Genomic DNA, 12,629 nt, shown 5'->3' on the forward strand with positions numbered 1-12,629 from the left:
AATCGGCCGGGGTCTAAAAGTGTTTTTGCACTTTTTTGGTGTTTGACGCGTTTCCATAATGGCTAAAACGCAAAATCGCTTGTACGAAATACATGAAGTAGTTATTTTTTAATCAAACCATAGGTTGCATTGGACTGCACTGCATCTGACTATCTCGATTAACAAAATGCAGAGGATTAATCGGTGAGATACGGTAAAGCATTATTTTAAATTAGGCCTACCGCAAAATTTGTAGCTTAGTTTAGGGCTCTACATCTCGACCTAGCGGTATGATTTTTCCAACCCTCCCGGCTTAGCTAAAAAAAAAACATGCTGATTTACCAGATCCTTAAATGTAATGAGTTTTTCCCTAAACTTAGTGTAACCCAAACAAATTTGTGACAGACGCACTATTTCCATTTTATTTCATAAATTGTCTATTTTTTATGCCTTTTCCACACTAAAAGACATAGCCTATGTAACATATTTTGTGCTTCACTCTGCTATCTACGTCTCATTTTATAAACCAAGGGCTATACCAGTGATTCTTAACCGGGGCACTCGGCACCTCAGGACGGCTACGAGCTTTATTCCGGGGGCATGGGTGTAGCTTCACCAGAAGCACCCACTAAAATACAGCGAGTCATTTTCTTTTTAATTGGCAGAATTGAGTGTGTGCTGCAAATATCTTTGTTTCCTAACACTCTTTATGTTTGGTAGCATAATTCCAGCATACAATAAAGGTAATTAAGGTTGTATTTTAAGAATGCGGCTACGAAGTAAGATTAGAAACGTTATATACACGGAGCCATTCGTAAGGCGGCTTTGTCAAGAAAAAAGAGGCGAAAAATGACCACAAAAACATCCATACAGTTCAAAAATCGAGAACACGAAGATATAAGTTGGAGGTGTCTCACCAGAGGGTCACTTTTTGTACAAAAAAAGGCTGTACAAAAGAGCCAAAATAACGATCTCCTAATCAACCACATTGAACTCGGCATTCTGGACAACGCAGAGCGGCAACAAACACACGTATAGTGTAGTAATGCAGCGTGACAAAAATATAATTTTGGGGTTGTCATAAAAATTGTCTGCTTTGGAATTTGTTTAGTGTTTGTGCAACTATAAACTGCTTTTAATTAGATTATTAGACCATCACTAACCCAACCAAACATACAGCTCAAAAGAAAAGCAGTTGAAGGTATTGATGGCAAGATTAAAGTAACGAATTCCACTAGCAGATGGTGAAAAAATACAATCGTAAAGTGAAAGTTGTTAAAAATAATAATACGAACATTTTTCCACAAATCAACACCTTGTTCGTAAGTAAAAAGGATTTCCCCAAAATCCAAACAATTTTAATGGTTTATGTGGGCAACCGCCGGACAAAAGGCCGGGTTGTTCGTTCTTGTGTGTAGAACAAATATGTTTACATGAATAAGTCAGATTTTGCAACAATACTAATTTTATTTTAGGATGTCAAGTTATAAAGTAGATCAGTGGTTCTTAAGCTGCGCATATTTATATGCAACAAAGTAATTTACCATTGCATTATATTTTTTTTAGTTTCATGACGTCGTCCATATGTGACGTCACAGTAACTACGTTTTTTTCAAAAAAGGGGGTAAGTGACTTTCATGGACGTTGTCATGGGTTGATAGTAATAGGGTGATAACGATTACAAACACAGTTAGGATCCACTGAATTAGAAGGTACATTACTGTACATCTTAGTTTGTGTAATACTCTACCTACTCGCTTACTCACTCACTTCTCCGACTAAAACGAACCAAAAACGTAACACTGACACGTTACTGCCTACGACGTAGCAGAATTGACGCAACCACTGATGATAGATAAGGCATGGCAATAAGCTTGAATGCAAAGCAAGGTGCTTTGCAAGTTAAATATATGTATTTTTATATTGGGTGATCAAAACCATTTCATTGTTTTTGTACAAAGTTTGTTCAATTCAACTGAACAAAGATTACTGCAATTGAGCATGTATGACAAGAGTCACAAAATATGCTCATACGGTGTGTGTAAACAAATAAGGATAAATGCAATGCCCTTGAAAAATACACAATCCTCAGTGGATGAAAATAGAAATTCACATTCAAAAGGTTGCAACGTACATTGGATTCCCAAGAATTAAATCAATGGATTTTGGTCATCATCTGATTCCTTGGGTGTTTGAAATGCTGCAAATACAAAATTTGTAACTGACATAATACAGGTATACATTTTAACTTTATGCACTCAAGTTAGAGCAGTTCATTTTTAAGGCATTTTTTCTGATAAACCAAACAATATTTTGCATGAATATGTTTGCACCGCACTTGCAAGAAAATTTATGCAAACTAAGTCAGCCTCCCAACATTTTCACACAGGAAGTTGTAGACTACACAAATCCAGATTAAAGCCACAGCAGAGGCCTGTCCACGGCATGCTCCTTCCCCATATTACATCAACCTTATTACACAGGCTTGATGAAACGTCTTCCAAAAATTCATATACACCCCCCTGCTATGTTGTGCACAATTTAAAAAATATGAATTGAACTTATTAAACAAAACCTTAAAATAAACTAAAGTAGTATAAGAAAGAAGTAACCATATGAAAACAAATAAACAAAACCTAGTAATCCTTTGGATAACTCTTATAAATGTTTTTTATTCAATGGTCACAAACGAAAAAGGGCACTTGAATTGTCAGAAATAAAACATTTTTCTTCAATTTCACAGCCACAACTTGGTATGAAACTGGCAGGAATAATATTAAAGGTCATTAAGTAGCAGCGTCGCATGACGATATAATGATGCATGATTAAATGCTAAATAGAGAACAATGGCACAACTTACCGCCGGAAACAACAAAAATTTCTTCAGCATCTTTGTAGGAACTTATTTCACTTCCCACTACTGGACTACTTGCACAACTGAAAAATATTCTCATCAAATCATGTTCAAGTTTGTAGTATATTAAGTATCATTCATAAATAGTTAATTGTTACAAAATGTGTTGAAGACTAAAACGATTTGCAGTTAGTCAAACTCCAGTTACACTTACAAGTTTTTTTAATGTGTTTTTTAAACAATCCCATATTTTTACTTTTTGCAGTTGTGAATGTACAGACATGCAAGTAAATAAGGAATTCAAAATACTACAATTGTAATTTACCTATATTCTTCATCAGAGTGTTGAGGTAGAATTACTGGACGAGCTGGTGTTATATCTATTTAAACAAAACAAATGTTTTAAATTGAGACCAACCTCAACAAAATACATGTTAGTAAAGAAAATTGAAGGCCTATTTGTGCTGTCAATGTTCTGTTTTAGAGACATTCGAAAATGTGGAAACAGTTATTTATTGTCGTTTAAAAAATATGCTATTTATACACACATCAGCAAAAAAAACATTCAGTAGCTTTATTGCTTAGCATGGACAAAAACTTTTATAAGTATTAGTTTCTTAGCCATACAAATACAAACACAGCCCATGATCTGCACCAGGAAGTAGGTTGTTACAGGGAAATAGTTTCAAACAAAGACTTAACAATTGTGACACATCACTTTACCTACAACCAAGAAACAACCAACCTGCTGTGACAGTAAGGCTGTGAGGGCTCGGCGAATCAGTTTGCCTAAAAGAATGAAAAATTGGGGACCCAGCCTGTCCATGAAGGTCCATCATAGAATTGTGTGGTGTTTCTTCATCAACAATGCTGTACATAAATGCACTTAAATTTAAAAAGCTAAAACATAGGACCTTCAAGCTTGCAGTAAATCCTGGGTTTATAAAGTTTCAAGTATAGATAGACATAAACAGGCTACATCACAACATTTTAATGCCATTGAGAACACTTGAATAGGGATTAACCTCAAATCAAAATTGTCCAGCTGCTGTTTACACAACATGACATGTACATATTTTTACTTTGTTGACATAAAGCATGTGACAAAGTGAGGTAAAAAAAATCATAAATATTATTTGTAAAGCCGCATTTTTTGAACATGTTTGAGCCTTATAATCTGAAATGATAGTTGTAAAGAATTTTTTAGCTTAATCAAAAACACAACACCTCACAGCTGTCTTTGTCATATGCTTAATGTCAATACAGTGGTGCACCATTCTGTTGCTGTCATTTCAAAAATCATTATTCTTATTAAAATAATCAGAATTTCGGACCTGTGATGACTAGTTGATCCCACGCTTGTGACAGTGCTATTTGAATAGCTTCGCAAAATTGGATTTCGAGAACTAAATCCAGTGGCCAATGTTGCTGAGTTTGGAGATGAGGCAACGGCATGACGTAGTAAAGGAGCATGCTCACTATCATCGTCACCTGAAAAAATAACAAACCTGATTTTAACAAACAGCAGTTTCACACCCAAATGGTGATTTAACAACTTATTAAACAAACTACCAAAAACAGTTCTAAAGTTGGCTGCATAATTATGTAGTCTAAAGTTATAAAACGGATTTAAAATCTTTGTCAATTTTCGATGGAAAAAAATGTTGTTTTATCTTAAATGATGAGAATTTGTCAACTATTACATATTCTGTATGTCTGATTAAACAACATAGCTTTCAAAACCAAGAAAACAGCGAAACATTTTTTAAGGGTGCATGATGTTACCATGTAATAGTTGTACCTCTATGGCCTCTCAAATAATACAAAGAACCTACACTTGAAATTAAGTCTATAGCCAACATGACCTGATCAAACAATGGCTTACATTCAGGTCAAAGAGCTTAAGGCATGTTTGTAATGAAACTTACTGTAATCTGTGTCTGAATTGGAAGATTCATCATCACTGAGTACTCGTCGTTTGCACAATGGACATACTCGCTTGCTGCTTGTTAGCCAGGGATCAACACACTTGCAGTGATACGCTGTGAAACGGAATAAAGTAAAATGTGTGGAAAATGGCACCAAGCATTAAATGTTAGCCCTGCTCTGCCGTAATGCTGTCACCAAAAAGTAACATTCATGATACCAGTTAAAGTAATCAAGTAAAGGCCTTAAAACTTGCTGCAACACAGACTAAGTATTAAAGCATTTGGTCATCAGATTATATTTAAAGCTTTTTGATTCACATTTCAAAATCAGCATACTTTGCACATAGTTGAATCTACCCATTAAAGACTTTGTACAACTGTTGTGTGTTTAAAAGTTTTGTTACAAAATTAAATGTTGTTGTCCACACAGTAAAATAATTAACTCACCATGTTGACATGGCAACACTCTTAACTTATCCCCCTCTTCATATTCATCAAGGCAGATGGCACAAACATCATATTCATCTCCTAAAAAAACAGCATCATTTGTAACTGTCCACTATATAGGGGAAAGTACTACTGCTTTGTACAAACCTTTATGAAACTGCTTGACTGGAAGCTGTTTCAAGCGTTGCCGGGACAAACGATTTCGCCGCTGTCTCCTTCGATCCCGCAAGTACTTTACAAACTGATAAAAATACTTAATGTTGGAATGGCACACATGGAATGAAAAAGTTATTAAAGCAACATGATGCGTATATGCGCCAGAGCTAAGATGTTTTTTGCCTTGCTCTGTATGCAATGAATATCAAAATGTTATCACAAGATATAAGCAATCCCACACATATATATGTCTAAAAACTGAGTCGAGGTATGTGATACAAAACAACAAAGGTCAGTATAGTGGTGGTATTAAATATATAGTGGTGGTATAAATTTCATTTGACTTTTGTGCAAAACTGAAACACAACCAAACAGAAATGTGTGGGAAACTGCATTAAAACTGTGGTAAAGTGCACAAAACAGTGTGCTGCTTACCGATGCAACAGAAAAAACTACAACTGTAAAGCCCAAGAGAGCGAGGACAATAACAAATTCTTTCCACCACGATACAGTAGAGTGGTGTACAATTTGAACAATGGATCTACAAACAAGTACATAAAACTGCATTAAACTATTGTTATTTAGGATCGTGGGCCTGATGCAACATGCAATATTTTGGCCTGTGAATTTAAATGGCAAAAACACAATAAGATCAAACGGTTAAAGTTTACTACAATTGTGACAATGATATTGACAAATTACATTTTAAGCATATAATAGAGCAAAGGATGAATGAACAGCACAATGTCCAAACTGCCAATTGTTCATAGTTGCATCAGACCCAACTTTGGGACTCACCATAAAGGCTAGTAATGCAGCAAAGCATGTGCCAACCACAGTTACAAATGGTACAATGTAATATTTGATGGAAAAGGGATAATATCCAGCTGTAATTTGAACTGAGGGAGAGGTCCTACATATTGAAATAGGTAAAAGTGTTGGCAACTCATGATTTTAAAAATTTTACGTTGCCAAGTTTGTTATTTTTTGCACACAGAGTAACAAACAAGTGTATACAACAAAATTAAACATAAATGGCCTATTTTTAAATGTTACCTTTTCAAAAAAAAAAGTTTTGAAAACTTATGTTCACTTTTTACCATTAAAAAACGAGAAGCATTTTTAGGAATAGCATTTTTACAATTAATGTAAAATGGCATAAACAGTGGCCAGTGCTTACAGTAGAGCATGCAGAAAATGAAGATGTGACACATATTTCACACAATAATATTTGCAACTGACCCATAAATGTAAAGATAAGATTCATTCAGTTTCCAACCCGCAGTTCGCCCCACAAACACAGAGGGAATTGTTATTTTGTCAGTAATCGCTGCTGGAAAAAGATTAACATTAGAAAAGCATAACAGCAGCTTGATTTAAAAAACAGTGTTTCAATTTCCATCAAATTTACAGTTTAATATGTTTTATGTATTTGTATGTTCACATGTGTTTTGTACATTATATTTTCTAAACATACCTTCTGAAGAGCTCATACGGACCAGAGTTTCAGATTCTGGATCAAAAACTATAGCAGCATCAAAATTTGCATTTTGAGCATTCAACACCTGAAAACAAAACAACAATGTAACAGTATGAGTTTTTTTATTAATTCTAGCAGAGCAAAAGTAGCAATTTGCCAGATACAGAACTTCAGTAGTGTTAAATAGCAACAGAGCAAACTAACCTTGATCCCAAAATCACAACCTCCTCTCATAATAAGAACAAAAGTACTGACAGTTTGATTGGTCGGTTTGTTTGGAAAAGGCCAAGGTTTGATTGCATGGCAAGCATCGAATGGATTAGCTGCAGCCAATATGCCCTTTAATATCATTTATAAAATTGAACACTTGATAACCACGTTGATGGATGTACAAAACAATACACTAACCACAATTGTACTCTCTATTGTTGTGCCAAATTCTGCTTCATAGTCCTGGAATGACTCTGATATGTTGCTCTTGTCATACTTAACAAAAACATAGGCTTATTTAATGGGTGTAACTTAAAAGGTGCAAAAGTTAAACCCATCGTTTGGTCACTATTGTTTAATTTAAAATTGCTGTTGTGGTGGGGAATCCATTTATATTTACTTCTTCAACACAGGATAAAGCATAAACAGAGAAAAAATTGTATGTTAGGCCACTGAGTTAATTATCTATATCCAACCAAACAGTATGATCTGACTGATTTGTCAAAGACTAAAAAACATAAGTATATATAAGTCGTATATATCTTACCCCAATGACATCACTGTAGACAATGGGAGCAAGAAAAACTTGAGGCAGAAATAGAAAAGAAAGCTTTAAAGGCACGGACATGTTCCTTGTTTTGCAGATTTAATAAAATATTACTATATTTTACATATTTGTAGAACAAGAAGCTACAAAAAACACATTTTACATCTTTAAATAATAAATAAGCATATAATTTCATATTACTTCACTATAGTGCTGCCGCTATTGGGTGATTATTGGTGCTTAAACACTGTTAAAACTTGCAAACAATAAAACCCTGCAATTGGAAAAAGCAGGGATCAGTAATTTTTCAGACCCCAAAACAGCAAGGAGTAGACTGTGTTAATTCTACATCTGTTTTGCGTCACCTATCGGATGTTGTAAAAACAAATGTACTTAATTCAAATATTCTTCCTTTTTCATATAATAGATGTATATAATAGAATTCTGTTGTCATCATATCACTGATGATGGCATGAGCTTTTGCCAAAACGTTTGAAAATAAACCATGCCGGTTTTTACATCTATTTTGGCTTATATTTTCATCATTAAGATTAATTCTAACTAAATATAGTATCAATGTATGACAAAAATTATGGTCATATTTTAGATGTAATTTATCAAAATGCAGGCCATATGACTTTGGTCAGCCATGTTAGATTTACTTTTTAATCAGCTGGTTTCTGAGTCTGACTCCTTTTCTAAGATAAACAAAGTCACTGCACACTGTTTAACGCTTTCATTATATTTCTTAATGCTTTTCCTTTTAAACCTTTTTGGTATTCTTTTACCAACATTATTATTAGTCAAAGTATGTGCAGAACATGCACATTACACAAGCCACAATGAATAATAGGTAGTTGTGTAAAAAAAAAACATATAAGATATGTTTAATAATAATCTCCCGAACAACTACAAACCTATACTTTTGTAACATTACTCTTACGAAACTAGGAAATTACAGCAACGATTTGTTTACAAACTTTTGCAAATCAGTAAAAAAACAACTTTTACATAATTAAAAACCCGTGACTGTTGTTTCCACCGTCATGCATGAATGCGTAATTTAAAGAAATGTGTCCACAAATTTAAAGATAAACGCGACAAAATAAAATTTTATATCGTGGCAGAGGAATCGTAGATTGTGGCAATTATTTATAGTTTAAAACTTTCCCCCCGACAAGCACAGTTAGCACAAAAAAACAAATTTGTTTGTTTGCTTCTTATTTGTTATGTTAAGCACAGTTGAAAGTAAGCTTTTGGTTGCAAATGAACGTTTTTATCTTTTGCGGATCTCATTCTTAAAGTCAGTTTTCTGTTAAATCACTTGCCCTTTTTGTAATTCGGACTATTTTTAATAAAGCATAACGGAGAAATGTCGTTTACTAAGTTTGCTTAGACGTTATACCGCCGAAAACGAGTAGAAACCCCTTCATTCTTTGTGGCAAAATATATCCGGACCCTTAAATTTAAGTCCGGGTTAAAGCACTGTACAAAACAACACTAGCTACGAAATTCAAACAGTGAGTAAAGTCTCACAATCAAGCTGTTTTGCCGGAAACAAATGGTTGCAGAGTTCATATTAATAAAGTAATTTACGAATACAGGAAAACTTTTAAACAAGTGTTATTTATTCATAAACAAGTGCACAATACAGTTTGAATGATATTTGAATTAAAAAACCAAAAACTTGACAATAAATTGTTAAATATCGGATAAATATTGCAATTAGGCATGAGTAAATACAGGAACAAAACTTATTTGTGTATTTCCAGGCTCAATGCTATATTCAAGGGAAAACCCTGAATCGGTGTATAATGTCACGTCTGCACATGTGACACTGTCGAAGGGAAGGTGCGCAGTTCTCGCAAGCTCCGTGGCCACAAGGTTGGAAAGCAACTTCGCGATCCTGGTCGTAGCAGACCGCACAAAGATTGGCTTTTCGTATCTCTTCAAGCTATGCAAGAAGTAAAAGCTCGAAGTCAATACCAAGTCTATGTTGCAAAACTGTTTTGTTAGTTTGTTTCATTTTTGTCCCCGGTACGCACGCAACGCCCAAAATTATTATGTTAACAACATGTCCGCAGTCTGTTATTTGATAAAAAATGTGTTTTTGATTTAATTTTAATGCATCCCATCACATAGCCTACAACTGGGTTAAAACAATGCTATTCATGTTTGTTGCTCGAAATAAAGGCGCAGACAGGATTAAAACGAACAACCTCGTGATTACAAGAGGGACACGTTAAGCACTGCTTACATAACTGCTTACATAGCAATAAATCTAAATAATGTCTGACATGATATACCACGCAGCAATTTTTGGTTCACCTGGTTTTTTAGCATCTCGTTTTCTTCCTCAAATGGCAATAACTTCTTAGTGATCAATGTTTGACAAGAAAGACATTCTTCTAACTGGTGACTGGAATCGCAACCTACACAAAAAGGTGGAGTTTGTGCAGAACCACAACTTAAATTAGCAGCAACAAACCTTGACAAAGAATTTTGTGGCCACACGGGTTGTATGTTATTATTGCAAGTGCTACCTCACAGATGAGACACATTGTTGGTCCCCAAACCGAGCCATGAGACTTATCCTGAAACAGTTATATTTTCAGATTATCACAAGCATACCAGAAAAAAGTGCAAATTTTTTACAACGAAGGGAGTCATTTTATAGAATTATTAGAATGAGTTAAGTTAAGCTTGACTACCAATTACAAATTTTTCGGTTTTTGTCGTTTTAAATCTTATTTACTTGTTGCAAAAGTACAAACTGATACTGACCGATGGTATGCGACTTTTATTTGATTTTTGGCTCTCAATTGCTTGGGTGTCATCTTGATCTGTCCAAAAACCTAAATAACAACGACGGGTGTAGGCTACATTGTTAGTACAGCTTGCCATGTTCTATAATCATCTATTTGTGACAAGCAGTGTTGAATAAGATATCGGATTCTGATTCTATTACTTATTACCTTCCGCCAATTCCAGCACCTCACGATGCAAAATAACTACATGATTCCTCATTGCCACTCCGGTGTCTGGACTCACTTGGTACAAGACGGTAAACAGATTTCCCGGCTTGATGCTCCAAATTGTTCCCACTTTGCCCGTGATCTAAATCAAGCAGCAAAAAAACAGACTTTATATAAGCAATGCTTCGTAACTTAAGTGATAATTATTACTTGACCGAATTTGTTGTAGCCTACGTAATTAGGCTAAAAGCGCACAGTTGTGATCGTAGAAGAAGATTTGCTTTCGCCGAATCACAACAATTTATGTGGACGACACCAAATCTTCGCAAAAATCTGATTCGAATGAATTCGATAAACCGAATTTGGTACATCACTACCTAGAAGGCTTTATATATAAAGGTTGTAAGTTACATCTTACCATAAAGTTCAGTCAGATAAAAAACGTTTTTTTGGTTTAAGTTTCATCACTCCCAACAGTCATGGTGACAGAATAAATGTTAACAGATCCAAATTAATAGCTACTGACTACTAAAAGTAGTTAAATAGCTCCCGCAATACAAATCGAATACGACTATTTAAAGTTTCACAAAACGCAAGTAACCAACAGGGGCATTTGGATTAGGACAACTTACATATAACATAGTGTCGGTCCATTCGGTAGTATATGCCTCCATAAAATCCTTCAAGACTTCAACAGGAAGAGAAACCGTTACCATGTCACCAACTTTGAAATCATAAGCTCCAGATGCAAATTCTTCTCTCGAACCGCTAGCTTCTCCTGCTAATCTTAATGCTTTATGTTTTCATATTTCTGTTTTTATATCACAATTATACACTGCAATGTAGCAATACAAGCCTTGGAATAGCCGTGGTAGATGAATAATTTCATTTCGTAGATTAAATTTATTATAATCTACTTTACAACTTACCGGTACGTTTGAAATGCTGTTAATTAACATGGTAAAGTGGTGTAACTATTTGTTTTTACTGACGTGTTTTTACGCAAACAAGATATACATTAACATTATAATTGGTGTAGAGTTCATATTTACCAGCAGACGGTGTGGACAAATTAATCGCATTTAAATGCAAATATTGCAATTTTACCTGATTCGTAGGCTTGCATGATGGCTGTTTGACATCCGTTTGAAAACAATGTACCTGTAAACATTGGAGTTATATGTAGCAATAATACGAGCAAATTTATGTTGAAAGTTTTATCAGCCTTGTTAAACGGTTCTGATAACAATAAAAGGTATCTGAAAAGAGCGTTTTATGGATGGAAAACGATTACAGTAAAGTGCAGTGGTTCCCAACCTTTTTTTGACGCGAACCAAATACTTCCCAAAATTTTGTTTTGTAGTTTCTCGCGACCCATGGACATACATTCTTACTATTTTGGTTGTATTTTGGTTTGTAAATCAGGAAAGCTTTTTTTTAAATTGCTACGTCAGTTTCGAAAATCAAATTATCAATCGACCAGACACTTCTATTTAGCCCGGACTTCAGAGCATTATCAGCCAGACAACGCTCAAGAGTGAGCTAACACATACCTTATGACGTCACAAACAGAACTACCGATTATCACATCAAGTTATCACTAGGGCAAGTTTCTGTTGCACTAAAAACGTGAGAAAGTTGCACTTAATTTCAACAAAAGTTGCAGTAAAAAGTTGCATTTATGCATACTTCTTGGAGTTAAAATGACTAGCGGGCCACAGGTTGGACAATCCCTGCCTTAGACTGCATCTTAACAGATATCAAGGTTATCGCTTCTTACTTGCAAAATAGCGAATGCACTTTTATATTAAACTTTATGCTTGGCTGGGGTTGTTGAACTTCTAGCTTGCAAGCCAACTGTTGCGTCATAGATAACATTGAGATGCAGCTAATCCATCACATAGCTCTTTGTTATGCAAATCAAAGAGAACAAAACCATACTAAAAATAGTTTTATAGCATGTTTTTTTTAAATCACTCCTTTACATTTTGCGCAATACTTGATAAAAGTTGCAGTCAAAAGTTGCACGAAAAATAGAAAAAAGTTGCAATAT

The 12,629-nt window shown here is 34.7% G+C and overlaps 2 protein-coding genes across 4 annotated transcripts; both read right to left on the reverse strand.

The window, feature by feature from the left end:
* Positions 1–717: 717 nt before the first annotated feature.
* On the reverse strand, positions 718–7,755 carry LOC145229363 (E3 ubiquitin-protein ligase RNF13-like). Of its 3 annotated transcripts, none has more exons than XM_080094685.1 (14): positions 7,602–7,755; positions 7,253–7,330; positions 7,049–7,183; positions 6,842–6,929; positions 6,607–6,694; positions 6,163–6,277; positions 5,356–5,449; positions 5,209–5,289; positions 4,762–4,875; positions 4,168–4,324; positions 3,579–3,703; positions 3,159–3,213; positions 2,840–2,916; positions 718–2,179 (listed from the first exon to the last, which is right to left on the reverse strand). In XM_080094685.1, the coding sequence occupies exons 1-14, from the start codon at positions 7,680–7,682 to the stop codon at positions 2,130–2,132; spliced, it is 1,338 nt and encodes a 445-aa protein (XP_079950811.1). In that variant the 5' UTR covers positions 7,683–7,755; the 3' UTR covers positions 718–2,129. The 3 variants fall into 3 exon arrangements, with proteins under 3 accessions (XP_079950811.1, XP_079950812.1, XP_079950810.1); XM_080094686.1 differs by lacking the exon at positions 6,163–6,277 and adding an exon at positions 5,800–5,905 and having other exon boundaries at positions 6,607–6,697; XM_080094684.1 differs by having other exon boundaries at positions 6,607–6,697.
* An 82-nt stretch (positions 7,756–7,837) lies between these two features.
* LOC145229364 (E3 ubiquitin-protein ligase MIB2-like) lies at positions 7,838–10,506 on the reverse strand. The gene is made up of 4 exons (XM_080094687.1): positions 10,386–10,506; positions 10,090–10,195; positions 9,930–10,033; positions 7,838–9,555 (listed from the first exon to the last, which is right to left on the reverse strand). The coding sequence occupies exons 1-4, from the start codon at positions 10,503–10,505 to the stop codon at positions 9,388–9,390; spliced, it is 498 nt and encodes a 165-aa protein (XP_079950813.1). The 5' UTR covers position 10,506; the 3' UTR covers positions 7,838–9,387.
* Between the last annotated feature and the right edge of the window lie 2,123 nt (positions 10,507–12,629).

This window comes from Phallusia mammillata, chromosome 5 (genome assembly GCF_965637545.1).
Source record: "Phallusia mammillata chromosome 5, kaPhaMamm4.hap1.1, whole genome shotgun sequence".
Lineage (NCBI taxonomy): Eukaryota > Metazoa > Chordata > Ascidiacea > Phlebobranchia > Ascidiidae > Phallusia > Phallusia mammillata.

Coding starts and splice junctions, on each gene's coding strand:
- LOC145229363 (XM_080094684.1), bottom strand. CDS start 7,682: ATGTCCGTGCCTTTAAAGCTTTCTTTTCTATTTCTGCCTCAAGTTTTT. Junction 3,214..3,578: donor CAGCCTTACTGTCACAGCAG/GTTGGTTGTTTC, acceptor TTGTTTAAATAG/ATATAACACCAGCTCGTCCA. Junction 2,917..3,158: donor CACTCTGATGAAGAATATAG/GTAAATTACAAT, acceptor AATATTTTTCAG/TTGTGCAAGTAGTCCAGTAG.
- LOC145229364 (XM_080094687.1), bottom strand. CDS start 10,505: ATGGCAAGCTGTACTAACAATGTAGCCTACACCCGTCGTTGTTATTTA. Junction 10,196..10,385: donor ATAAAAGTCGCATACCATCG/GTCAGTATCAGT, acceptor TAACTGTTTCAG/GATAAGTCTCATGGCTCGGT. Junction 10,034..10,089: donor CCACAAAATTCTTTGTCAAG/GTTTGTTGCTGC, acceptor CTTTTTGTGTAG/GTTGCGATTCCAGTCACCAG.